This window comes from Henckelia pumila, chromosome 3 (assembly GCF_033568475.1).
Source record: "Henckelia pumila isolate YLH828 chromosome 3, ASM3356847v2, whole genome shotgun sequence".
NCBI lineage: Eukaryota > Viridiplantae > Streptophyta > Magnoliopsida > Lamiales > Gesneriaceae > Henckelia > Henckelia pumila.
The window spans coordinates 162,509,934-162,537,189 of NC_133122.1; the positions used below are offsets into that span (position 1 = coordinate 162,509,934).

At 36.6% G+C, this 27,256-nt stretch overlaps 3 protein-coding genes across 4 annotated transcripts; 2 read left to right on the forward strand and 1 right to left on the reverse strand.

The window, feature by feature from the left end:
* Window positions 1-5,142: 5,142 nt before the first annotated feature.
* LOC140890795 (adenine DNA glycosylase) lies at window positions 5,143-9,624 on the forward strand. Its single transcript, XM_073298851.1, has 7 exons — window positions 5,143-5,647; window positions 5,754-5,813; window positions 6,563-6,682; window positions 6,763-6,860; window positions 7,308-7,837; window positions 7,947-8,050; window positions 8,966-9,624. The coding sequence occupies exons 1-7, from the start codon at window positions 5,180-5,182 to the stop codon at window positions 9,113-9,115; spliced, it is 1,530 nt and encodes a 509-aa protein (XP_073154952.1). The 5' UTR covers window positions 5,143-5,179; the 3' UTR covers window positions 9,116-9,624.
* A 2,122-nt stretch (window positions 9,625-11,746) lies between these two features.
* On the forward strand, window positions 11,747-14,276 carry LOC140892351 (uncharacterized). Of its 2 annotated transcripts, none has more exons than XM_073301204.1 (5): window positions 11,747-11,960; window positions 12,133-12,208; window positions 12,709-12,926; window positions 13,349-13,421; window positions 13,875-14,276. In XM_073301204.1, the coding sequence occupies exons 1-5, from the start codon at window positions 11,841-11,843 to the stop codon at window positions 14,027-14,029; spliced, it is 642 nt and encodes a 213-aa protein (XP_073157305.1). In that variant the 5' UTR covers window positions 11,747-11,840; the 3' UTR covers window positions 14,030-14,276. The 2 variants fall into 2 exon arrangements, with proteins under 2 accessions (XP_073157305.1, XP_073157304.1); XM_073301203.1 differs by having other exon boundaries at window positions 12,700-12,926; window positions 13,875-14,273.
* Window positions 14,277-14,721: 445 nt separating this feature from the next.
* On the reverse strand, window positions 14,722-15,791 carry LOC140893423 (uncharacterized). The gene is made up of 2 exons (XM_073302492.1): window positions 15,371-15,791; window positions 14,722-15,050 (listed from the first exon to the last, which is right to left on the reverse strand). Exons 1-2 carry the CDS (start codon window positions 15,662-15,664, stop codon window positions 14,877-14,879), a joined length of 468 nt encoding a protein of 155 aa, XP_073158593.1. The 5' UTR covers window positions 15,665-15,791; the 3' UTR covers window positions 14,722-14,876.
* Between the last annotated feature and the right edge of the window lie 11,465 nt (window positions 15,792-27,256).

Sequence of the window (27,256 nt, forward strand, 5' to 3'; positions counted from 1 at the left end):
TTATAAGCAATAATCGGAACCACCGATCCTACGTTTGGATCTTCCTATCTCCTCATCTGACCGATCTCTAGCCACCGAAAGTGTGTCCCTGATTGGACAACGCACTGCCGTCGATGGATTTCGGAGCTTCCGATCTATCTCATGCCAATTTTCCAATCAGAAAGCCCATAATTTCTTATCCAAATTCAATCGGACCTTTCGATCTTGAGTTTGGAGCTTCCGAACTCACCATCTGCCTCTGAAGTACAACGCTGCTTCGAACGAGTTCGATGCTTCCGATCTTCTTTTCAGAGCTTTCGAACTGTCCAATGACTGGAAGAACTTGGAAATATTTTCGATCATCCTTAATCCGATATTTAAATCCTTAAAATCAAATGAGTATTCTTTAATCATGTTTTAGCTAATTGAACATTTTTAGGCAGTTGATTATCTTAATTAAAAATCGGGCTACTATACTGTCAACACTAATTGATCGAAAAAAGAGTTGCGCAGAATAAGATCAATTAATGAATAGAACACAAATAGTAGGATTCGACTGAAATGGTAAGAACACAAAAGTTGTTTATGGATGTTCGGAGATAAAAGCTCCTACGTCACCCCTTGTTCCCTTTGGAAGGTTTTACTATAATATTTGAGTAATACAAACACTTGTACAATCCCAATTCAGAAATGACTTAACACTGCCTTAATTAAAAGTCCTAAACTCAATATATAAATTCAGTCCTCGACTAATATTACAAAGTATGAATAAAATTCTTAACACTTAGCACAAAATTGATCCTTGATGACCGAATGAATAACTTGAAAGAGTGTTCTTTTACAGTTGTGATATTTAAGAATTTTGCATCACGACTGACTTGATCACAGATAGCTTACGATGCTTGATAGTTTGAAAAATTCTAGAGAACTTCCACAACTAATCTTCAAGCCTATTTATAGGCACCAATCTAAAACAGTCATAAATACTTTCAATTATATATGTTACTCTCATTAATTTTCTGTTTCTTGAGTTGTAATTCTTGGAGACAAATTCTGAAGATAGTACCCTACGCATTACCACTATTGCAGCGTCTGTTATGATGTTTTGTCTTTTCTCATAAATGGCAGTAATCCAAATAATTTGACTCTGATAGTTTAGGGAATGTCGGATTGACTGTAACTAATTTTCTTGAATATTATTTGATGATTGTCAATCGCCCAGTCTACAGTTGAGTACCCTTGACGAATTTGAGATAGTCATTCGGTCATGGTTCAGTCAAAGTACTGAGTCCAGTCGTCAACTTCAGTCTTTAAATATTATGCTAAAGTTCAATTGAATGCTCCTTTTATAAATTCAGCTGTCTTTAGTTCACTCATATAAATATCCAATAAGCTTAGGACTGATTCCTGATTACAACTGAAATGTCCAGTTGAGTAACTCCGATAAACTGTTCATTTGCATCCAGTTGAGTTACTTTTATCAGTCGTCTAGTTTTTCCGTTATTTAATTTTTAAACACCAAAACTTAAATTTATCCTCCAACACTTATGTAAGTGTGAAGATGAGCCACTTTAACGAAATACTTACCAATCCAAGATTGTGTTCCATGGAAAAAATGGACACAATTAACCATGAGAACTAATAAGATGTGAAAAAAATTATTTTGTGGGTACTGTTGCCTTGGTTTATATAAATGGCTGAGTAGTTCAATACATCGTATTAACTAAACAACTACCAAATATAATGGTATTCTACTACGGAAGGTTAAAGCCACAAGCTACCTCTCTCGATACAGTAATATTTCGATTGTACTTTTTAAGTATCTGTATTTCATACATGCATAATTTTTATTCATGTGGGGATTGTTAGAAATGAGCTTTGAGGCCCATTAATATTCAAAATTAACTGAAGATTGTCTTTCAAAAAATTGAAAATTTACTTGAAATTGGAATCTACATTTTGTGTATTAATTTTTTCAAAATTGATTTCGGATGAATGAAAAATTAATTTATTACGATTGGTGTTTGAAGCCCAATTAAATGTGTAGTAGGGTTGAGAAATGTCCCACATAGAAAGTTTAAGTTTTCTATCCCAACATAGATACTATTGTGTATGTTAATTAATAAAGTGATTAAGTTATGTCAAACAAGCCAAGGTCGACTAAGGGTGAAGGAGGTGCGCAACACGCTGTCTAAACTCAAGCTCGTGTGCACACGACACAAGGATGAAAAGGGCGCATTGATGGCACACATACACATCTTCACGAGGAGCAATGATGAGCTTTTATTTTTGTGACTCGGAAATTGTGAATGGAGTGGCAAGGGTGACGTGTCTGTGGTCCACATCAACATGGATGTAGCATGTGACTAGATGACACTGGGATGCATGACACGGAGCAGTTGAGAGTGATCGGATACATTGGATTGTAAGGCCAAGATAAAGGATTGTGATGATTCGTGATCAAAACCGTTGGACGAAGATCAGATGACTAGATGAAATTTGTACCATTAGACCAGGTGGTTGAGATCTGATACATATAGGGTTGCATCCGAGGGATGTGATCATTCCGAAAGGATGCGATTTGGATTGTTGATCTAGATATGGACGCACCTGATTTAAACTTGCATAAGGATATCATCCAATGGTTGTACTCTATCAGGTAAGATCAAATCTGACAGATCAGGTTGAATCTCATCCAATAGACACACCAATTTGTGAAAAGGCCTTTTCATCCTTTGGATATCTAGATATATACTTCTATGTTAAAATGAATTATTTTTTTTAACACGGTCAGAATTTCGAAAATATATTGACTTTCGTCCAAGTTCATATTGTTGCATACATTTCATTTCTCATTTTAGAAATTTCAAAAAAAAAATATCTTCATGTTCGTCGAGTTTTGTATTTTGTAGTTCTCCCATTTCAAAACGTAAGTCGTTGTTTCTTGAAAGAAGATTGTCGTATTTCATAAGCATCATGTGTGGTGCTAATTCGCCTTAAGGAAATATAGTTTAATTCTAGCATCAACATAAATTTTGATTGTGTCTTGTTCTAGTGCTTGTCACGACATCTGTCGAGACATCATACACTCCCTAACCCAACAGGGTTGGGTCCTAAGTTTGGTGGAATTTGAGAGTCTAGCATTGACATTAGTATTGTTGTCGGTTGGATATAGATCTAAAATTGCCCACATGTTGAGATTCGCTTGACGAAATGTCCCGTGGTGGTGGTGGAGGAGAAAATACATGAGAAGGATATGAAACGATAAATGTCCACCTATAGAAACATAATAATCGACCAGAAACATGATCATGGAGAGCTAGAAACGACATTCGAACCAGTGATAATATTTTTTATGAAAATTTAGTTGCTTAAGCAAATTCAGAAGGATGATTGAGATGAGAACGAGATCTTGGATTTTGAGAGCTTGAATTTTCTTCTATATTTAGAGAGCCATAAAAATCATTCAATGAACCATTGAATTGATCAACCATTTAGGTTAATAAAATAAAAAAATTACTTGAAAATGATAGAGAAATTGAAAATATTGAATGATATGGTATAGAGGTTTCATATCATATTTACAGAGGGAAAAAGTTTATAATTTTTTTAAAAATTATTAAATTCAAGTTGAATTAGTTGTTAGCACGGATATCAATATTTCATCTTTTATTTTTTAAAAAAATTTGACAGCCTGCACATCAACGCTCGGAAAAGAGGTGTGTACTTCTAGAGTCGTCAAAATGGGTTGGACCTGTGGGGCCAGCCCGCCCCGCTATGAAAAATTGACGGATTGGATTGGAGTTTTACTGGCCCGTTTAGAGGCGGGCCAACCCAAACGGGCCGCGGGTTGAGACGGGGCCGGCCAACAAGCCAGTTTTTTTAAAAAATAAAATTTTTAATTTTTTTTAATTATGGGCATAAAAATACTTATTTTTAAATATTGTGATTTTAAAATTTTAAAACTAGTATTTGTAATATTTTTAATATCTTTCATTATTATTTTTTTATGATTAAATATCTATTTATATTATTCATAGTATTTGAAAAATGCGATTTTTTTATCCAAATTATAATAGTTAACATCAAAATTTATATTATTGTTTGATTGTAACATTTATGATTTGTTATTGTTTAGAATGTCATAATGAGTTAGAGCCGTCGGGCAGGCACGCTTCGCCATACAAAATAGATAGATTAAGTTGAAAATTTTCCAACCCGCCTAAAAGGTAGGTCGACCCGCCCCGTCTAATGGTGGGTTGCGGGTTGGCCCGTCAAAACCAGCCAAATTACATGTAAGCCCGTTAAATTGGCCCGTCCTGCCACATAAAATAGGTGGGTTGAGTTGGTGTTTTACCAACTCATACTAAAGATGGGTCGGCCCATCCCGCTCCGGCTAATGGTGGGTTGCGATGAGTTGTGGGTCGGTTCGGCCCGCCACCCCCATTTTGACACCTCTACTAGCTCCCGCTTCAATTTTTTAAGGTGGTGTCTGAAATGCTTCTCACTTCACAAGTGAATGTTGAGGTTACTCTTAATTTTTGTGTAGGTCTTACGTGAGACGACTGATAGATGACATATTTGTAGGTCAATTTAGTCCATATATGTAATAAAAATTAATATTTTGACATAAAAAAATACTTCATGAATGAGTCACATCAAAGATTTGTTTCACAAACTACTCGACAAAAATTATGGAACACACCATTTTATTAGAAAACTACTAAAATGGGGCAAAACAATATTCCAATATATTGTAATTATAATTATATTTTATAATAATTTAAAATTATATGCGAAAATTTTAATTACTAACTAAAATTGAGGAGGTTTCCTGTTGGCCTCACAACTTATATTCCTTAGACAAATTAACACAACTTATATTCGTAACTTATATTCCTTAGACAAATTAACACAACTTATATTCGTTAGACAAGTTAACTTAGCTCATATTTACAATGAAAGTAATACTTTCAATATAAGAAGTAAATAATTTTTTATGAATCATATTGGATAGGAAATCCGTCTTATAAATTGACCATGAGATTGTACCATGAGATTGTCTTAGAGGTTTTGCAAATTATTATTATTATTAGGAAAGTTTATGTGAAATTTATTTGGGTCAAATTTCAATTGATATTTCGAGTTGGTCTTGATGTCCTAGCGTAGCCAAACCACGATCTCCAGAAAATGTTGAACGATGCAATCAATTACCCAATTGCACTTCAAACCACACATCTTCGCGGCAAAAATACTCTCTCCACCAAAGGTGTTCAGTCCCCGCGTACGGCAAACCCGCCCGCCGGCGCCGCCTCCGGCGGAAGCCTCCGTATTCGCGATGAAGAGATGCAGGCCAGCCGAGCCAACTTATAAAGCCGCAGCATACATAACCGACATAGAGGACATCAACTTCAGCGCAGTTGAAGTTGATAAAATTAGGGCTTTCTTACTAGAATGGTACGACGAAAACCAGAGAGATCTACCCTGGAGAAGAATCAGCGACGGGGACGATAATGTTAGCACTAAAGAGAAGGAGACGAGAGCTTACGCGGTGTGGGTATCTGAGGTGATGCTTCAGCAAACTAGGGTTCAAACGGTCATTGATTACTTCAATCGGTGGATGGAGAAGTGGCCCAGCATTCATCATCTTGCACAGGCTACGCTTGAGGTCTGCCGTTTATGCTTACGTATGGACATTAGCTATTTGTTTCGTATTTGATTTATTTCTTATTGAAATGCTTATTTGTGATCTTTTGCCAATGATATGTGAGTAGGAGGTGAACGAGATGTGGGCAGGCTTGGGGTACTATAGACGTGCCCGGTTTTTGCTTGAGGTTAGTGTCTGCACTGTTGCACAAGCCTGCAAATGGCTTTGAGATAATATTTTTGGGTGATTAGTACTTTTAGCTTTTTCTATATAACGTTTGGCCTACACTGTCTGCAAGTGATGATGATAAAGATACATATAATTGGTCCAAAAACAAAACGAATTTAGGTTCTCATTCATTAATTTCCAGCAGGTTTTTCATAAAAAATAATAATAATAAAACCTGGGGAGACTTAAATTGTGGAGATAGGTGTCACAACCAACTTCCAGCTGTTTTTCCATTTAGGTGATTTGAAGTTATTTTTGTACTTCACTACTTCTATTGAAGATAGCTAACTAGTTTCATGTTTTTAATAATAAAATATAGTTGCAGCATTCTTAACTGGTCTTCCATCATTTTGTACACTGAACGAGTTTTTGTGAGCAAGTCATCTCGATAATGTAGATCTTTTTTTTTTCCAAGTGGAAATGTTTTGCTTCCAATTCAATCATCAAGAAAATCACTTATCTTTAATTCAATATAAAAAATATTCCATAAGAATAAAATGGCACTTGTATTTTGGTCTATTTGATGGAAAGACAGTGCAATCCAAGTTTAATGAATGTAAATTTGATAGACTTATTTAATTTTCTTTCTGCTTTTCAAGGGTATGGGAATGAAAACTTTCTTGTTTTAAGATTTGATTTTGATCGGTTTACGAGCATGCAAATATTCACTTTTGTTGGTTTATTTCCCTTGTTATTATCACCTTGTAGGGAGCAAAAACAATTGTTGATGGTGGAAGTGAGTTCCCAAAAACGGCCTCTTCTCTTCAGAAGATCAAAGGAATAGGAAAATACACCGCTGGAGCAATTTCTTCCATTGCATTTAAGGAGGTTATGCAGGACATATTCCCCTCATTCCTGTTCCATACCCGCTTTCTTCCTTAAAATAATATCGAATGTGCACTATTTAGGCAGTGCCAGTAGTCGATGGAAATGTAGTCAGAGTGCTTTCTAGGTTGAAAGCTATATCTTCCAACCCAAAGGACTCGACAACAGTCAAGATTATATGGTAAATTTTATAATTATATCTATGATCCACATCGACACTCGGACAAGCTAACACTCTGATGATCCTTACTCATGCATGCACAAATTGCACACTGCCACCAAGCGCAACCACGTCTTTTTCTTTTACAGGCACAATTGTGTATTTTTAACCTGAATATAGATGTTTTTCTTGGACTACATTGAGCGTTGATGAATTTGGATTTGAGATCGGTGATGGATTTCAAAGTGGTATTTTTAAAAAAGCAGTTGACTAACTACTAAAAAATGCTTATAGACATGTTTACAATCACATCTTAACCTTTTTTTGGTATGCGTGTGTGGTGTTTGCTTGTTTACTATAGGAATTCCAGCTTCAGCACCTCTACTCTGAAAGACATAATTATAAATATCCTTTTTCAAGTTATATTTTATTTTACTCTGCTTATTCTTTTTGTGATGCATTGCTCAGGAAACTAGCGAGACAGTTAGTTGATCCTTCCAGGCCTGGAGACTTCAACCAGGCAATCATGGAACTTGGTGCTACAGTATGCAATCCGTCAGGTCCCAGCTGTTCCACATGTGCTTTATCACTCAACTGTCAGGCACTTTCTCTCTCCACAAATCACAAGTCAGTTCAAGTCACTGACTATCCGATGAAGGTTGTCAAGGCGAAACAAAGGCATGATTTCTCTGCTGTTAGTGTTGTGGAGATAGTCGAGGAGGAAGGATCTGAATCTAATAGCAAATATCTTCTTGTTAAGAGACCAGACAAGGGATTACTTGCTGGACTCTGGGAGTTCCCATCTGTTTTATTAGAGGGAGAAGTTGACTTGGCCTCGAGAAGAAAGAAGATTGATAGTTTTTTGAAGCGAACATTCGGTTTAGACATGGCAAAGTCCTACCAAATAGTTTTAAGGGAAGAAGTGGGTGTATTTGTTCATGTCTTTACACACATTCGTCTCAAGATGTATGTAGAGTTGTTGATTTTGCGCCTTAAAGGTGAATAGGTTTATTCATTAGTCTCTCTCCTTGTGTGTGTGCCCCTTCCTCGACTCCCCCACAATTTTCTTATCTAAATTGGCATGACTTAATCTTGCTTTGCTTGAAGGTGGGAAGATCTCCCTAAAAAAGCAAGACAGTGAAGCAATGACATGGAAGTATGTTGATAATAAGGTTTTTTCAACTTCAGGGTTGACCTCTGGCGTCAGGAAGGTAATGCTTGTTTAATGCCAAATTTTTAGATATGTGAACTTACATGATGAACAGTTGTTACTTATCTGACAGTTAACTCAGCGGCATAGATCTAGAGTGTGTTTGGGAACAAAAAGATTTTGAAAAAAAGAGCTTGCCTTTTTGAAAAAGGGCTTTTGTTAGATAGAAGGATGTTTGGATGGGCTTTGAAAAATCCCTTTGAAAGTCAGAAGCCAAAACTGTGGCTTTTGGTTTTCTGCTACAGTTCTAAAAACTAAGATAAATTTTTCTTTATTCTATCCGAGCACAATACTGATCCTACTTTATGTTAAAAAGGACACTCGGAACATCCCTGCTTAATGAAGGACTTTTTTTTAAGTCAAATGCTTAAATGCTTTTGTATACACTGGTCCCTAAAGTTTTGCCTATGTGCATCTAACATGTTTCGGCATCATTTAACAGATGATTAATTGCCGGACATAAAATTGATCTGTCAATTATTTTATCAATATAACTTTAAAGCTCCTTGGGGCTTGAAAACTCCTCACCTATTTCCAATGAATTGCCTCCACCATATACATCAGTATTTAGCTTATGCCTTGCTTTTTTTTGCCAACCAATGCCAATCATAACTGGTCTTCTGAAAGAATTGTACATGTTTTGAATATCCAATCTGTTGGCTATATGTAGTTCATATTTTCGAAGTTTCTCTTTTGAAGAACAAAAATTGGTGCCTTGAAAACTATAGTATCATAATTAACCTAGAATTGCTCCATCTTTCTTCCAGCTTGACAACTTTCGTACATGCCTAATAGTATTGTTATTTGTTGGAGATGAAGTTTGATGAACTTGTCAATCTACTTGCTGTATTGAGATGGTAGATGGATCTCATTCATCATACTAGATAATGAGGAGGCATTGATTTTTCCCGTGCAGGTTTACACGATGATTGAGAAATTCAAGCAGAGTGCCATGGGCCCAACAGTCCAACAGGAACAAAAGAGCTCAAACCCAACCCAGCCGCTGGACATCACCTACAAGAGATTTATGCATGGGAAATTCAAAATCTTGGGATCGAAAGCTTAGTCATTCAATTACTAGGACTCCAATAGAATTTTCTTGTTAGCTATTTTCTTATGTTTATTTTGTTTTAGTGCGTGAATTTTTCTGTGCATAAATCTGTTGTACGTGATGTCCGCGGCTAGGTTGCGCTCGAGCTCTTTTATTTGTGTTGCTGTGTTGTTGGGCCCATGACACAGAATGGATCATATTCAATGCCTGTAAAATTTAAAAAGAAGATGAGAAGATTGATCATGTAATGATCTGAGTGAATAACTAATGAAAGCCTGCCAGATATGTGGAAAATCTTTCACACAAACGCTTCAGCTCCATCTTCTGAAATGGCCATTTAGTGAACATGAATATATTTGAGAGCTCAAGTTATATCTTCCATCTGCAATCCTGCTTTTGTAGACAGGTTAGTCCTCAGAGGAACTCTTGGCTACTGGTTTGACAGAGTAACAATGTTCATCAAAATTCAAAGTTTGGCTGGAGGTCTGTACTCTTTATAATTTACAGTTGAGCCGTTCTACCCATTGTTGCTTCAGTTATCTACCAGTATGATGTTTTGGAAATTTTGATTGAAAATTTCACCTATAACCATTGGAATGTGTATGTCTATCTATGTATACTATATATTAAGGGCGTAATAGAGACAAAAATGGATTGTTATGGTCATTTTCTTAATTGCAAAATCACCCTCATTTGTTTTGATATTTATCATTTGACCCATACCAATTTTTATTGCTGTATGACCCCTAATTTTTTTTTTATAATTATGAAATTACTCCTATTTTAATATAAATAAAATTAATTAAAAAAAAAACTTTACAAGAACACAACGTGTGCATCGGAATACTAGTTAATGTGTTGTGTACGTTACTGCGTAGTAAATTAATAAAGACAATTAAATTAAATTTTCCGAGTGATGTGCCAACGCTACTAATTAAATGTCAGCACGTAGATGTTCAGTCAAGTCAGTAATTAACAATGTTCTAAAAAGCGCTAGGCGATAGGCGGACGGCGATTCACCGCCTAGCGCCTAGGCGGCGTAGGCGGTTTTTTCGGCGGTTTTTTCTGAAGCTTAAATAATAAATTCCATACATTAGTTTTATGATAAAATATAATTTTTATGTCTTATGAAATTTAGTTTTTTTACGAAACTCTTATAAAAGTTTAATAATAATAATAATAACAACATATATATTAATAGATACCAAGTCTTAATATGAGATTTAATCTTTTGCTTGACTTTTTTTTCCTGCGCTTCTTCGTTTCTTCTGTGTTTGTTTCTTACGTCGCGTTTTTTTTTAGTTTTTTATTTTTAAATTTTTTAATGAAAAATAATAACCGTCTAGGCGGATTTTTGCCAGCCTAGGCGACGCCCAACCCTAAGTGGGAGATTAGACGGATGATTAGGCGGACGACGCCTAGAGGCATAGCCTAGCAAGAAATGTTGCCCACCGCCTACGCGCCGCCTTTTAGAACACTGGTAATTAGGTCGCGGAATCACACCCACGAATGATATAAATACCACGACTACTTTGGCTTTTAGGTTATAAACCCATGAGGTGTCCATCCCAAAAGGCTAGCCTATTGTGTGGGGTTGCCTCAAGGGTTTATAATCAACTCTTTATTAGTTTAGTATTTCAATGTGTGATATTGTAACATTGCCAAGCCCTAAAAAAACCGACGTCCGCGGCAGCCTACTCTAAACGACTTTCACTCACCTTTCTTTTTGGTGGTAACCCTTTTCATAGGTCGCCCCTTCCGCACGGCAGCCCACTCTAGACGGCTTTCACTCACATTTCTTTTTGGTGATAGCACTTTCCTAGGTCGCCCCTTCCGCACGGTGGCCCACTCTAGACGGCTTTCACTCACCTTTCTTTTTGGTGGTAGCTCTTTCCTAGGTCGCCCCTTCCGCTACGGCCGACTCTCAAGGAGAGCACCAAATGTTAGGTTATAAACCCATGAGGTGTCCATCCCAAAAAGTATGCCTATTGGATGAGCTTGCTTCAAGGGTTTATAACCAACTCTTTATTAGTTTTGTATTTCAATGTGGGATATTGTAACATTGACTTTACACAAATCAGTGGCATCTCTCTACACGAAACTTACCAAAAAATGGATAATAGTTATAATCTTAACACCAACAAGAATGCCCGCAACATTCCAAGAATCGTTGTACATTGCTCCAACTCTTGACCCCCTTTTCTAAATTCATCAATACTCAACAATTATATGTTAAATTAAAATAAAATCTGTAATTTTGGTCCGGTTATACTTTATTACTTTGTAATTTTGGTCCATTATGGTTGCAGATTTCAATTTAATCCCGTATGTTTTGATTTTTGATAATTTTACAATTTTTTCTTAATTAAACATACAAGACCAAAAAAAACAATTTTTTCTTAATTAAATTCTCCTTTTAATGCAAGTACAAGTATAACGAGTGGGTTGGATCAGCCTTCAGCCCAGTCACAGGAACCGAGTCAGAGGGCCTTGGGTTCGGGCTGGGTGATATGGGGCAACCCGGCCCATGTAACAAGCAACATTCACGTGGCCATTTTTAGGCCCCAAGTTCGCTTATCGATTAAAGCTCAACAAATAGAAGAAGAAAGAAAGAAGAACATATAGGCCAATGAAATTAATATAAAGTAAAATATTCAAAATCAGTGGCAAGCATGCAACTAAGCTAAATATTCTTCTTCCTCTATGTGTATCTTCTTTAGAAGCTTGTTTTACATTTAGAATGGCGACTATGGCCGGAAGGTCCATAGCTGTTTGGAGCTGCCCATCTTCCTCTTCTTCTTCTTCTCCTTCTTCTTCTTATTGCCACAAAGCCAGAACAACATTATCCACTTTGTCTCTGGTATATATATTTACTCAAAGATAAATTTTAGTACAGATACTGATGGTAGATCTCAAGATCATTGAAATATTGTATGAGTCTCTACATGTTTTGCACAAATTCTTGGAGGTGGGAGCGATCAATATTTTACAACAAAGTAAAGGATAGTTTTGATATATATATTTATATGCAGGTATGTAATGGAGTCAGTAATAAACGGAGAAACTTATCATGTTTAGCAGTTCAACAAGAATCATCTACATCCACAGGTAATAATACCTGATCATGGCTTTTATATTCTATTTTTCATTTTGGCAGGGACACCGAATTACAGGGGAAAAAAAGGTAAAAAAAAAAAACAAAAAAGAAAACGATCTTGGTTAATATTTTTTTCTTCATTTTCCATATCAATAGTGGTTGTGAGTCAGTTTTGCTCTTTATGATGATTTCATACATTAAGTTGTTCTTTTGTGCTTCCAACTGGGAAATGGAGTCTATCCAGAACTAAGGGAGTACAGTTGGTCATATATTTTTTGACCTTCCATATATATATATATGTGTGTGTGTGTATTACTAGTAACACAGCACAAGAAATTTATACATTATTCTTTCATTGGAATATTAAATCGAATTTTGGACAGAGACACTGTCATGATTTTTTCTCAAGATGATTAGTGAACCAAGATAAAAGATTCCCAAAATTAATATATTTGGGATGCTAACACTGAATATAAGTAGCCATGGATGATTGTAAAATCAGTTGCTGCAGCTGCTGCTGCTGAGACAAAGGAGATAAAAGAGGTGAAGAAGCCAACTACAGACACAACAGATGGCAAAGCAGTAGCCGAGAAGCCGAAAGCTGCAGCAAAAGCTCCGGCGAAGTCTCTGCCAGAGTTGATGGAGGAGGATGTAATTCCTTCACTCAAAAAAACTCTTGAAGCTCAACAAGATATTACCCAACTCGACCTATCTTTCGATGATAATAAGGTTAGCCTCGACATATTAATCGATTCCACAGCATTGATCTAATGAGGAAAGGAATATAATGCATGTATTGCGCAAATATTTATAAACCACATGCTTCTGTCAAACAAGTATTCTATCAAGTCCAAATATGAGCTTTCGAGGTCTCTAAACTTCGGTCTCTTTTCATGAACATCTTATATTGATAACCTAATTATTTAGATTATGATGGGATAATGCACACGCACTACCACGACTTTAAGTGAAATCAATGGATACGTCGAAATCCTTGCCTTCACAGTTATACTATGATCTTTATGCCATTCAGAAGGGACAAAAATAAAAGACAGAGAGGGGACTATAAGACCAAAGTAACACAAATTATATTAATGAAGGGGTTATGTTTTCTGCTGATTTCTACTGTTTGTTGAATGATTTTATGGCAGTTGGAAGGTTCTTTTTCGAAGAAGGGCAATCCTTACTCATTTTGGGCATTCTTCCCTGATGGAACTATCAATGGTAATCTCCGGAGATTAAAGAATATTTTAATACTCAGAGAGATCCATGAGTGAAAACAAATCAGTTGGTGTGAAAATGCAGACCCCAAATATGTTAATTTTGTTCAAATATATATCACTGTTGGCACTTCTCTTGTGAGCTAAGTATTGGGGATAAGTGATTTCTAGAGTAATATTAAAATTAGAAGGCCACAATCTCAAAACCTGGCAGAAGAAAATCATTTTGAAATTGCATTAAATTGACCCTGTGTACATTCTCAGATTTTATTTTTGAGCCTATATTCCCCTGTACGTGTCAAGCTCGAGCCTTTAGGACATAAAACCATGATAGTTTTATGATCTTTAACATATATAGAACCTAGGAGTCTGGGTAGTAAAGGAAGGTGCCTCACTGTATTTTCTGGACAGAACTTAAAATTCTGATGCTTGATTTATTCCAACCAATATACTGCAGGGCCCAAAGGTTTCTCAATATCCTCGTATGGGAACGGGGTGAGCACGGTGGAACCGTTTCTGGTAGATGAAAAGAAACCAACTGCAAAGCACGTTGTATTCTGGGTCGAGAAACGTTTGGCTGCTCAAGGTATCATTCCCGTGTGGAATGATTGACACCGTCTCCAACCTAACCTTTAAGTATTATTTATATATAATGGCACACTGTTCTTCATTTGTGCTTCCCTCTAATGACATTACTTGTTTACATCATCCACAATCATTTGATAATTTTTTCCTATACAAAATATTTGATTTACAAATCTCTACCAAGACTTTGTTGGTTGTTTTCCAAGCTCAAATATTAAGCAAGGGACAGAATTCCCCTGTGCTAAGTGATTCGCAAGAATTGCCCGCCACCTTCGGCTAGATATCATATAATGCAGATGCGTATAATCTTGTGCAGAGAGAACCTCATGATCAACATGATCAACAGATACATGATTTCTAAAACTTATGTGAAATGCATAATATTCTGAAGTCTCTGTCTGTCTGTGTGGCACGATCGAATCTGTAGTCTGTAGAAGCCCAAAACTTTCATTAGCAACTTTTGCTCTCAAGAGTGACTTGTTCGAAGGACTAAATTCGCCGAAAAATACTCCCTTTTCTGCCCTTGAAACTCTCAGAGTTGAAGTTTCATACATCTTCCATACCCAGCAGGGACATGGATTAATTTTTTTTATTTTAGACTAGAGTATGAGTGATTTGAAACAGTATGGGCCTCTATCTGAGCTTGGTGTACAACGATTATTTTGTTCCTTTTGATTCAATAAATAAATTTGGTAACTTTATTTGTATAAAATAGTATCGGAAAGGGTATTATCACTAATCAAATACAAATTAATTTATTTTAGTGAAATGGTTAAATACTTTCTTCCACATTTAGCTGATCTAAACAAGCAACAAATGATCGGTTGCAGCAACATACAGAAATTATATAATTCAGACAGATATGGCTAGCTAGCTAGCGGAGGCGGGTCTTGAATTGGTCGAATGTGAGTCCTTTCTCGATGTAGTGAATGTCGGAAGGATCAAAAGGCCCTCGTATTCGGTCTATGCTTTTGATCACTGCCGTAGCAGGAACAACACTTGTTGAAGGATCTGAAGGAGTTTCAGCACTCAGGCATGAAGAAAACCCCTGCAGCCATGCAATTTAATTTATAATTAAACGAAATCTAAAGTCAACATTTTGAACTAAATGAAACCAACTGTTACATTTACATGACATCAATTCCATATGCAGAAAATAGCAATGTTATAACTAGCAAGCTGACTCATTTGAGATTAATCTTGAATTGTATACACCTGAAAACTTCAACAATAGAACAAGCGCGCATTTTCAAATATAAAAATATCCACATAAAACTCGTGGCCAAATTGTGTGAAAATGGATAAGTTGTTTGCTCCTAGCTAGTATAAAATTGCTGGCATCATGGGTTGGGTCGAATAAGATGGTACCTTGAAAATGAGAAGTTGGAGTTCAGTTTCATCCACAAAAGCCGTCACGAAGAGAACTTCATTTTGAACCGATTGGGTGTAGGACTCCAGCATTGCTATTTCAATATTAAGGTTGTGCTGGTAGTCTTGTCCATCATAGATTGCTCTCCTTCTGGCGCCGCATCGGGTTCCGAAAACCGGTCGGGCTCCGACTTTTGATGCATTTTTAGTAGTAATTGGCGTGACATGAGTTGGGTATTTTGAGAGATATTGATGGGGAAGGGGAACCCATCCTGCAGGGAACTGCTTTAGCATCAGAATAATAATATTTGGGGAAGATAAGGTTCAGACACAGTTTGTCAAGTAGTTTATAGCTAGATGCTGGAAAGAATATGAAGGTGGTTGCATATTATATTATAATATGTCGACTGAACCACTATGCAACAACTTTCATTTTTGGCTACATGAAGGTGGTTCAGTATGATATTTTGTCAGGTATTTAATATTAATTATTGGCTTTAAATGGTGCTACTTTTGGCCTTTTTTAACCACCACATAAAATAAATATCAAACACTTTATCAACAATTTTAATATAATATAATTATCATTTAAAAGTTTGAAATGCATATTGATGTTGCCAAATAAAGTAGTTATCAGAGTTAAGAAATTCATAGGAATGCGGGACTTTCGGCCGTATGCCTACAAACGTTCTGACGTTCAAGTCAGCGCTACGCAAAGGAATAAGGAAAAGTTTTGAGAGCAAAGAGCTTACCCTTCCAAATGAGAAAAAACTTACATATTTATAGAACCCTTGATGGGCTTGAAACATGTATGTCTTTTTTTTTTCTTTTTAATAGGCTAGGGTCTTATATGGGCTTCACCCTTCATTTTGAAAAGCACTTAGTTTATTAAAATTAAGCTCATATCCATCGTAAGCTCCCCACTCTCGAGCGATTGCAGCTAGCTAGAGACGGTAGAGAATAGAGATTTGTTAATTTTTAATTTTTTTGGATTTCATCTTTTTTAATGCCATGCTATTTTTTTTATTTTTTACAAATATATATATATATATATATATATATATATGCACACACACATGTATGTACGTGTATATATTTACATACTATGTCCATACTTAGAAATTGGAACTCGGGTTAAGGTTGGGTCCTTTGGCAACGACTGTTTGATGCACGAAGCTGGGCTGCGCAGGGGTTGGGCTTGCACGGGTTGCTGCGAGATGGTGAAGTTGGATCTGGGTGGTGCTCGCGACCTGAGACCCCATGCCTGCGAGGAGCTGGCTTCACACCGGGGCTCCTGCTCGCTGTAGCCGACCACGCGGCTGTCTCGAGGGTTGGGCGCATATCTGGTGGGACGGAATGCGTGAGGTGGAAGTGGTGATATGAGTGGGAGAGGTGGAAGCAAGGTAGTGGCGGTGGTGTAGCGGAGAGGGAGAGATAGTATTAGGATCAGGAATGTGTGTAGGAGGGGTGAATACACACTTTAAACTTTTTTTATTCAAAAATTAGTTCAGTTGAAATGTCAACTGAACCACTATTCTTTTTTGACTGTCGATGTTAGTTGACCAAAAATATTTTTTGCGAAAATATGTCGACTGATAGATTGAACAACTGAATAAGATGACTTGAAAATAAGGTCGACTGAAATTAAATGAACAAAATATGTTTATGGATGTTTGAATATACTTAAATACCCATGCATCACCCCTTCTTCCACTCTATGAAAGGTTTTCACCAGAAGACTTTGAGAATTACAATGACTTATAAGACTTTGATTCAGTTTAGGACTTATCACTATGCTTCAACTGAAACTCCTAATAACGACTGATCTATTAAATACACAACTGATGTAAAATTTACAAAGAATTACAACTCAAGACTTTGCACAAATATGATTCTTGAAATTTGATTAAATGTAAACTTGAAGCCCGTGCTTAAGTTTTTTTTTTTATCTTGAGTGTTTTTGGGATCAGATGTGTGTGTAGAGGGTGGTTGTAGCGACCCTACTCGGATCTATTACCTAATCAAAGTAATAAGGCGCATGCAATAATATAAAAAGCGTAAATAGCGGATAACTCAAAATACAACAAATTAGATCGGCAGAATACAACCGACGATAAACACAAGTGTATAATACTTATACAAGCAAACCGAAAGTTCTTAGGGTCACAACCCTACCACTAAATCCTTGCTGTCATGCCACCGGCACCGGCCTCACTCTTGGTGCGAACCTCCGGGACCGTCTAGCCTCAAACCTGCTCCACCACAAGGTATCCCAAGAATACCAAACACAGAGGCGTGAGCGACAACGCTCAATACGAAAGCAATGATATATAAACAAATATGCAACACATAAATGACTTTAAAATCCTGGGTAAAACAGTATGCTCAGGGCGCCACTGAATATACTGCACCTTGCCAGAGAGCGACTCCGTGGGGGTACTCGCATATTCACCCTACCACTATAGCGTCAATCTCACCGTCGTGGTCGCTCCTAGTGATAACAAAACCAGGGGCTGAGCCTCCCCAAAACCTGACTCGAATCCAAAACAGGACACAAGGCTCCCATGGAAACTGACAATACCTGACTCGAGTCCATGACAGAGTTACAAGCTCCCTATGAAAAATGTCAATGAATCACATCTCTCGAGATGCAGTTCAGTATAAAACATGCATGTGCTAAATCAACAAATCATGGAAACATATAGCACATACGAATGCAACATATAAGCATATATATCATGTCGACTATCTCGATCAGTATTTACGTACCTCTAAAACTGCGTGTCAAACCTAGCACACTGATCTAGATCCCACGTCTACAAGTCTGCTCTACTGCGACTACAATGCAAATACTCATGCATCATTATTTAAGTTCTAAAAGTCTTAACTAAGCTATTGCATACTCTTAAATTTTTTTAGGAAACCAAAGCTATACATGCGTCCGTTGTCAGCCCTTTGTTGTTGCTTGTCTCAAAACTAGGCCACAGCTCCGCTATGATGCATGGATCGCTCCGCTACTTTTGGATTCTCAATAGGACGCCTAGAATTTCTTAGATCTAAGCTAGAAGGCCTAGGAAACGAGAGAGAGAAGGGTGAATGTGCGAGTGAAATGAGGCATCGGACCTTCTATTTATAGGCGACGATCGAAGCGTTCGATCGCACGTTCAGAGCGTCCGTTCCCGATCGAAGCGTCCGATCACACATCGGAGCGTCCGATGTCCCATCAGTCGTAAGCAATGACATCACCTTGCCGAGTTCATGCCCGTCGTCACGATCAGAGCATCCGAACACTGATCTGATCGTCCGATCTCGGAACGTTGCGTCCAATCTCACATTTTCTTAATTGTGATTATCTTCCCTTAATTACCTTATATTGGATATGGGTCAATACATTCTCCCTCACTTAAGAAATTTCGTCCTCGAAATTTTAAGTCTTGAGGAAAAACAAGCGAATTCCAAGCAATGTTCTTTATAACATCTTAACACTACAAGAAAAACTCCTAAAGACTACATTTTTTTTACATGTTGTCGTAAGAGGTTTAAAACTGTTGTAGAAGGCCGTGTTGTTAAAAGTCAAGTTTAAAGACAACAATTTTTAAATTTTTTCTTTGAGAGAAAAGACAACAATTTTACAACAGTGTAAAACTGTGGTCTTTTCTCTCAAAGACAACATTTAAAACCTGTTGTCTTTGAGCTTAATTTTTAACAACGTCTTCTACAATAATTTTAAACCCCTATGACAACAGGTAAAAAATGTTGTTTTTTCAAATAAAAAACAAAAAAATTTTAAAATTAAATAAAATATTATAAATCATTCAAAATAAAAATTTGAAATAAATTTAATATACAATTTTCTAATGTGACAAAATAATATTTACGACATTCTAAAAAATTTCATAAGAGACCAACCAAATGATCGGCATAAACATAAAAATCTGAAGTATACATGATAAATTAAATACAACAAAAACCATAAAAATAAGAATCTGAAATTATGTAGAAAATCAATCTTCACCTAAAACCTACTTCACCAAGAAGCTACATTAGCTTCTACTCCGAGGCCTACTTTTATATTATAGCTTGACATACATTCCTATATCCAAAATACAATGAACCATAACTACATCAATTAACAATTCAATGAAATAAAAACTTTTAAAAGATATAAATATAACCAAAAGTGAGTGAAAAATGCTAAGTTACCTCATGCCAGCTGATTTAGCAGCTTGTAAAGGACTCGAATTATACATAGTTCCTCTTTGGTTTTGGTCCTGTCATAATTTTGTTGAAGAAATAGAAACAAGTTCAATGGATGCTCAACCATGTGTAAGAATAGAAATGTTATCACTACTCTATTTTTAACAATATTGAAAGAGCATGTTTCACAGCTAATGGAATAATACCAGGAGAACTTTGATCTCCCTATTGTCCAGAAATTGCAACCATGTTAATTAATTATGAGTTTCTGCCACTAAAATCTTGCTGTGTCAGAACTTAGTTTTCAATTGGTTACATATTTGGGAAAATCAAGAGTAAAGAGAATGTGGGATATTACAAGAAAATTCACGCAAGCTTAAGTACGAACTAGAATTTAACCAAGCAGATGACTTGATCGAAAGTTAGGTGGGTAGACAGAATTGGCTAATCACACATTCATGAGAACTCTTGAGAAAATTAGCTACACGTGGATTAATTTTTGAACATCTGAGACCGGTTGGTTTATTAAAATTTTATTGTTTTCTTGTGTGTTGTCTAGTTGCTTATTTGTTTAATTGTTTTGTTTTGCCCGGGACTAGCAAAAGTTTAAGTTTGAGAAAATTTGATAAGTGCAATTTTTGCACTTATATTTTATGTGAATTAGCTTGGATTTTGTTATGTATCGAGCGATATTATGCATTTTTCTTGTTGTTTGTGTAGTTGCAGGAATCTAGGTGACAATCAATTTTTGGTGAGAAAATGATGTGAAAATGTTGGAATAAGGAAGTTAAACAAAGAAAAAAAGGATTTTACCCGGCGCACCCGCGCTCAAGCAGGTGCACCCGCGCCTTTCAGCTTACTATTTCCGAGAAAATTTTTCTTCCGTATAGCGCCCCTGCGCCATGCCACCAGCGCACCCGCACTGTCACTTTATTATCGCAGCGCACCTGCGCCCTGTTAGTCTAATTTTTGGAAATTTTCTCTCGAGGTTTAAAAAGGAATTCGGGGTATAAATTAAAAGATTTACGAGGGTTTGCATCCATTCTGAGAGCAAGGACGACTGCTGAAGTTTTTGGAGTGCACAAGAGATAAAGATTTGGTACGAAGGAGGAAGACGGTGGCATCCGGCGATGGAGAAGCTTATTCTAACTTTGTTCTAGTTTCTCTTTGAACTCTATTTTTCTAAGTTGATGGAGTGTTTGAAAAACATGTTTTATTTGATCTTTAAGTTTATCATGAACTAATTTCTTAGCCTAGAGGTAGACGGATCTTGACTGGAAACCATGATTTGGATATTTTGATTTATATATTTGAATTCTTCGCACAGTTTATTTGCGTTTTCCTGATTTTAATGCTTTCAATTTACTGGTCATATATTGATTGATATATTATTTGGAATCTATCACTCGAGAGAGAGGATTTTGAATACGACATAGGAAAATACATCTTTGGTGTTTATATTGTTCGAGAGACATATAACTCCATAGAAGTCGTTCGAAGAATCACTGAACTGTTTACCGGATTTAATAGTTGAACTTGAATATAAATATTGAGTTTGCTATTAGATACGAATTTCTGCTCAACACTTGGGAAAAGAAGTAGAAAATAATATGGATTCTTGACTAATGAACTAGAAGAATTTGTAATTAAATAATCACAAGAAGTAAACTGTGGTGGATAGTCAAGTGAAGTCAAACCTCTAGAATTCATCTCCAATTGAATTTTCGTCTTGCGAATTCATCATTAGTTAATTTTATTTCTTGAAAAATTTTAGTTTTATTAAATTCAACCTCTTGTTCGTAGCTCTACATAGGATTAGGATTTGATTAGTTGCAAATATTTAATATAATATCATTTTATTCATTCTCTGTGGGATCGACTTGGACTCATTTTCTATATTAAAATTTGACACCGTACGCTTGCGAGCGAAAAACACGCAACAATTCTCCTTTTTTTTTTTATAATACAATCGATATTTCCCTGAGAATACGATTGAATCTCAACATCATAGGAGTCTTTCCACATTAACAAAAGTCCACCACATTATCGATCACTATCCACTACAAACTGTCCTTGTAAATTAAAACGGCTAGGCCACGTCCTACATTGAGCATTATGTAACTTTGTTTCACATAAGAATATTAACTTGGGTTTTTAGCATATAAAAGACATTGTAGATCACATAATGCACGTTGGTTCCCAAGCCCCCGTGCATTCCACACTAGGAAACTCATGTGAGTTCGCGAGGCTACTCCGCAGCCTCCATTGATACCTCTACTACATCATTACCAGGCACCATCTGTGATCGAAATCTTTTGGACGATCTTTCCTCCGGACTGTTTGAACCTTCCAAAGCATTTTTACCATTATCACTTTTGTTTCATCCATTGGGTTCTCCGAAAAAAGATCTAATGCACCCCTTGCTAGCCTTTTCCACTTTTGTTTATCCTTTCTTGTTGTTTGTCTTGCCTCTGATGTTATTAAACTTCCTCCTCAATCTCCAGATTCAGCCTCAGATCTGAGATTTCCATCTCCTACAATGAGGCGTTATTAAAATTTTTTATCTTTTCTTGAGAAAGATTATCTTCAGTCTCACTTTGCCTCTTCAATGATCAGTGTTCTAAATGACGGTCGAGGCGGTAGGCGGCCAAGTCTGAGGCGGTCTCGTAGGCCGTTTGAGGCCATCCAACTGCGGAGATGAGCAAGAAGGCGGTCAAGGCGGTCGAGGCGATCAATGATTTTAAAATTCCAGTCAACTATCAAAGTCAAATAATTTAAAAACCAGTCAAAGTCAATCAATTTTAAAAATGGTAAATTTAAAAACAATCTCTAAACCCAATTTCAACTTATTTTTCACTCCCTAATCAATTTAAACTTATTTTCTACTCCTTGGAGAGAGAAAATTTTGTTTAAAAATTCCCCAAATACCTTTATCTCCTTAAAATTGTTTTTAAAAAAAGTGTGAGAGAATGAAAATAAAAAACAAAACTAATCCAAATAGTATTTATATAAAAATTCAAATTAAAATTAAGGAACATAAATGTTACGCCTTAAACGCATATAAATCTCGATTGTGAGATTAATGTTTTTAATGCATTAACAAGGTCCTTTTGTTTATGTTTTGATGATTAACAAATCTAGGTTAAAATGTTACTAATGTTTACAATGAGCTTATTAAAGAGTTAAAATTTTCAAGGCTCAATTTCGTACAAGTTTATTCAAGATCAGAAACAAATTTCAAAGACTTATACTACTACGAGTTCGGAAGTTCCGATTGTAGTTCGGAACCTCCGATCTGGAACAGAAGGATCTTCGGAAGCTAAGGGACGATCGGACGTTCCGATCATGGTTCGAAAGCTCCGATCTATTTTCAAGGAATTTTATATTATTCGGAAACAGAACGGAAGCTACGAAGTGACGAGATCGGAAGCACCGATCATAGATCGAAAGTTCCGATCTGCTACGGCGGCCTGATAATCTTGTCCGGAAGACTTTTGCCCGACAACATATTTAATGCTCCGATCGGAAGCTACAAAGTTGGATCGGAAGTTCCGATCCTGTACAACCGCGTGACTCAGAATTCAAATTTCGGAAGCTCCGATGCTGGGAACGGAAGTTCCGATCGATGCCGAATTTTTAACTATAAATAGAGGCATTCCGAGACCATTTCAAGCATCCCAACATCTTCTAGTCTCTCAATCCTCTTAAGCATTATTTGAGCTATTTGTTAAGCAATTTGTAGCCCTTTTGAGCTTTCAAAATATATTCATATATCGAGTTGTATCCGGGGTTGTGAAAATCGTTGGTGTAAACACTTGAGTGTGAAACCAAGTATTGTGTGATTGTTGAGGCTATCCTTGGAGCCCTTAAGGCCAAGTGTTGAGTTGTATCGACGCGGTGATCGTGTCAAGTTGTAAGGCTATCCTTGGAGCCATCAAAACCAAGTCGTTCGAAGTACTAGTGGATCCTTGGTTAATCGATCTTAACCAAGAAGGGGAGACGTAGACGATTTATCGTCGAACTTCCATAAACATCTCTTATCCCTTTTACTGCTTTATTTACATTACGCATTTATTTACTGCACTTATTATTAATTGCTTTAAGTCTTCCGCTTGCGTATTTGAATAATCGCTTTAAATTGCTAAAGTTGCCAATAGAACCTAAATCCCCCCCATTAGGTTCTAACAAGTGGTATCAAAGCCACCTTTTTCAAAATATTTTCAAAAAGGTTCTTATGGCAAATCTAGCGAGCGACTATGCTCAAAGACAATCAACAAATCGTCCTCCTCTTTTCAATGGCATAAACTACGGATACTGGAAAAACCGAATGTCCCTATATATCCAATCCGTAGATTATGACCTTTGGAAGGTTACTGTGAAAGGTCCCTACATACCTACTAAAGAGGTTGATGGTGTCAAAATTCCTAAGGGAATGGACGACTTTTCTAAGGAGGATATGAAACTTATATCTCAAAATGCTAAAGCCATGAATATTCTTCATTGTTCCAGAGATATGAACGAGTACAACCGGATCTCAATGTGCTCATCCGCTAAAGAGATATGGGACAAGTTGGAGATATGCCATGAAGGAACTAATCAAGTCAAAGAAACGAAGATCGATCTACTCCAACTCAAATATGAAACATTCGAGATGGAATCAAATGAAGATGTAGATACTATGTTCCGAAGGCTTACTCAAATTATCAATGAGCTAGCCCAACTCGGGGAACAATATCCAACCAAACAAGTGTGGAGGAGAGCTCTACGCGCCTTACCCAAGGAGTGGGATGCCAAGAGGATGGCTATCATAGAATCCAACAAAGGCGACACCGCTTCCTATGACCTTGATCAACTTCATGGGACTCTAAAAACCCATGAGTTGGAACTGTAAACAAGGAAGGAAATAAAGAAAGAAGATATCAAGGCAAAGGGGATTGCTTTATCTAGCCAATTCAAAGAAGATGAAGATGATGATATGACACTCTTTGCAAGAAAATTCAAAAGATTTATGCGAGAAAACATCTTCAAAAAGAAGACGGACAAAGAAGTTACTTGCTACAACTGTCAACAACAAGGCCACTATGCAAATGAGTGTCCTCTCAAGAAGAAAGTTGACAAGGGAAAGAAGAAAGCACTCATAGCCACTTGGAGTGATAGCGACGATGACGAGGAGGAAGCAAAAATCTGCCTCATGGCTAAAAGTGATGACATCGTCTCCGACGATGATGATGAGGTACCTTCCTATGACGAACTACTACATGCATATAAACAAATGTTTGATATGGCTAAGTCACTTAGAAAGGAAAATAAAAACCTTAAAAATGAATTAGAAACTAAGGGGCATGAAAACGTAAGATTAAAGGATGACATAGCCCACTTAGAAAAATCTTTCAATAAGTTCAATGTCAGTAGTAATAAATTGAATAATCTACTTAGCATGCAGAAATGTAGTTTTGATAAGGGTGAAATAGGGTACGGTAAGAAATCAATCGACTTTACTAGTCTAATTGCTAAAGCAAAAATGAGATCACCCCCTACATGCTCTTATTGTTGTAAAATTGGTCATGCTAGATATAAATGTAGATCCTTGAGATTTCAATATGATCAAAAGAGTTATATGAAATGGAGGCCTAAGAGTACTTAACAACTCATCAGTTGGCATTATGAGATCATGATATAAGGGAGTTCATCATAGACCGGTTTAAACTGCCTTGACTTGCGACTGGTCTTCCTGATGAACGCTGCTCTGTCCAAGGAAATAGGTTTTTAAAGAGGCCATAGCCCTACCTACTACTGGGAGCACTCTTAGAAAGTGGCGATGATGTTGCTATGAGAGACTGAACTCTTAGAAGTCTATTTTATATCTCTCTTTTCTAACATTATGGACCCAAAAAAACTAAAAGGTACCAAAACCAATTTTTGCAGGGAAATAGGAAAACTGTTCTCCCTAGCATATGGTATCTAGACAGTGGATGTTCTAGACATATGATGGGAAACAAAGAGCTACTCCAATCCATCAAACCAAAGGAGAAAGGAACTGTCACCTTTGGAGAAAACAGCAAAGGAGTTATCGAAGGAATCGGCTCAATAGGTATTTCTAAATCCTGCTTGATTGATGATGTACTCCTAGTGAAATTGCTTAAACATAATCTACTAAGCATAAGTCAATTGTGCGATAGAGGTTATGAAGTCAAATTCACTCCCCAACACTGCACTATATCACTCACGACTGACAAATCCATAAATTTCAAAGGATATAGAAGTGAAAATGTATACAAGGTTTCTTTAAATAATTTATCTTTATCAAATATCAAAAGCCTTGTATCCTTGAATGTTGATGACAACATTCTTTGGCATAGACGACTAGGTCATGTTGGTCCTAGTACCATAGAAAAACTTTTTAAACTTGATTTAGTTGTTGGTATGCCAAAACTCAATTTAAAATTAGATTCTGTTTGTGATGCGTGTCAACTTGGCAAACATACAAGAGAATCTTTTAAAAGCAAAAATTTTATATCTACTTCTATGCCCCTTGAACTTCTTCACCTAGATCTATGTGGTCCCTCGAGGAACGCTAGCCTAGGAGGGAAGCTTTATGCATTTGTCATTGTGGATGATTTCTCACGTTACACGTGGACATTGTTTTTAGCCCACAAAAATGATGCCTTTGATTATTTTAAAACTTTTGTCAAATGGGTTGAGAATGAGAAAAATCTTTCTATAAAACAGATCCGTAGTGACCACGGAACTGAATTTCAAAATGAGAGTTTTACAATTTTTTGTGAAGAGAAAGGCATCGGTCACAATTTTTCTTGTCCTAGGACTCCTCAACAAAACGGGGTCGTTGAGAGGAAAAATAGGACACTTGTGGAGATTGCGAGGACCATGATATGTGAGCATTCTCTACCAAAATATTTTTGGGTTGAAGCAATGAACACTGCTTGTTACATCATTAATCGTGTATCAATAAGGCCAATTCTCAAGAAAACTCCATATGAATTATGGAGAGGAAGAAAGCCTAACATTTCTTACTTTCGAGCTTTCGGTTCCAAATGCTACATACATAATAACGGTAAGGACAACCTTGGCAAATTTGATGCCAAATCCGACAAAGGTATTTTTCTTGGTTATTCTACCTCAAGTAAGGCTTTTAGAATTTTTAATAAACGCACTTTACTTGTTGAAGAATCAATGCATGTAATATTTGATGAATCTATGTCTATAGTTCCTCGTAATACTAACGATGATGTAGAATTACTCGAAGAAGAGATGACCTCCTCAAGCTTAAATGATATAGATGTTTCTGTTGAGGAAACACCACTTCCGAAGGATTGGACGCTTCACAAAGATCATCCTATAGATCTTATTATTGGAAGTCCTTCGAAGGGTGTAACCACTCGTTCTTCTCTTAATAATATTTGCAATCATCTTGCTTTTGTTTCACATGTTGAACCTAAGTGCATTGATGATGCTTTATTAGATGATTCTTGGATTATTGCTATGCAAGATGAATTGAATGAGTTTAAACGCAATGATGTTTGGTATCTTGTTCCTAGGCCGCATGATAGATCTATTATTGGAACTAAATGGGTGTTTAGGAATAAACTTGATGAGCATGACACTATTACTAGAAATAAAGCTAGGCTTGTAGCTAAATGATATAGTCAAGAAGAAGGCATTGATTATGAT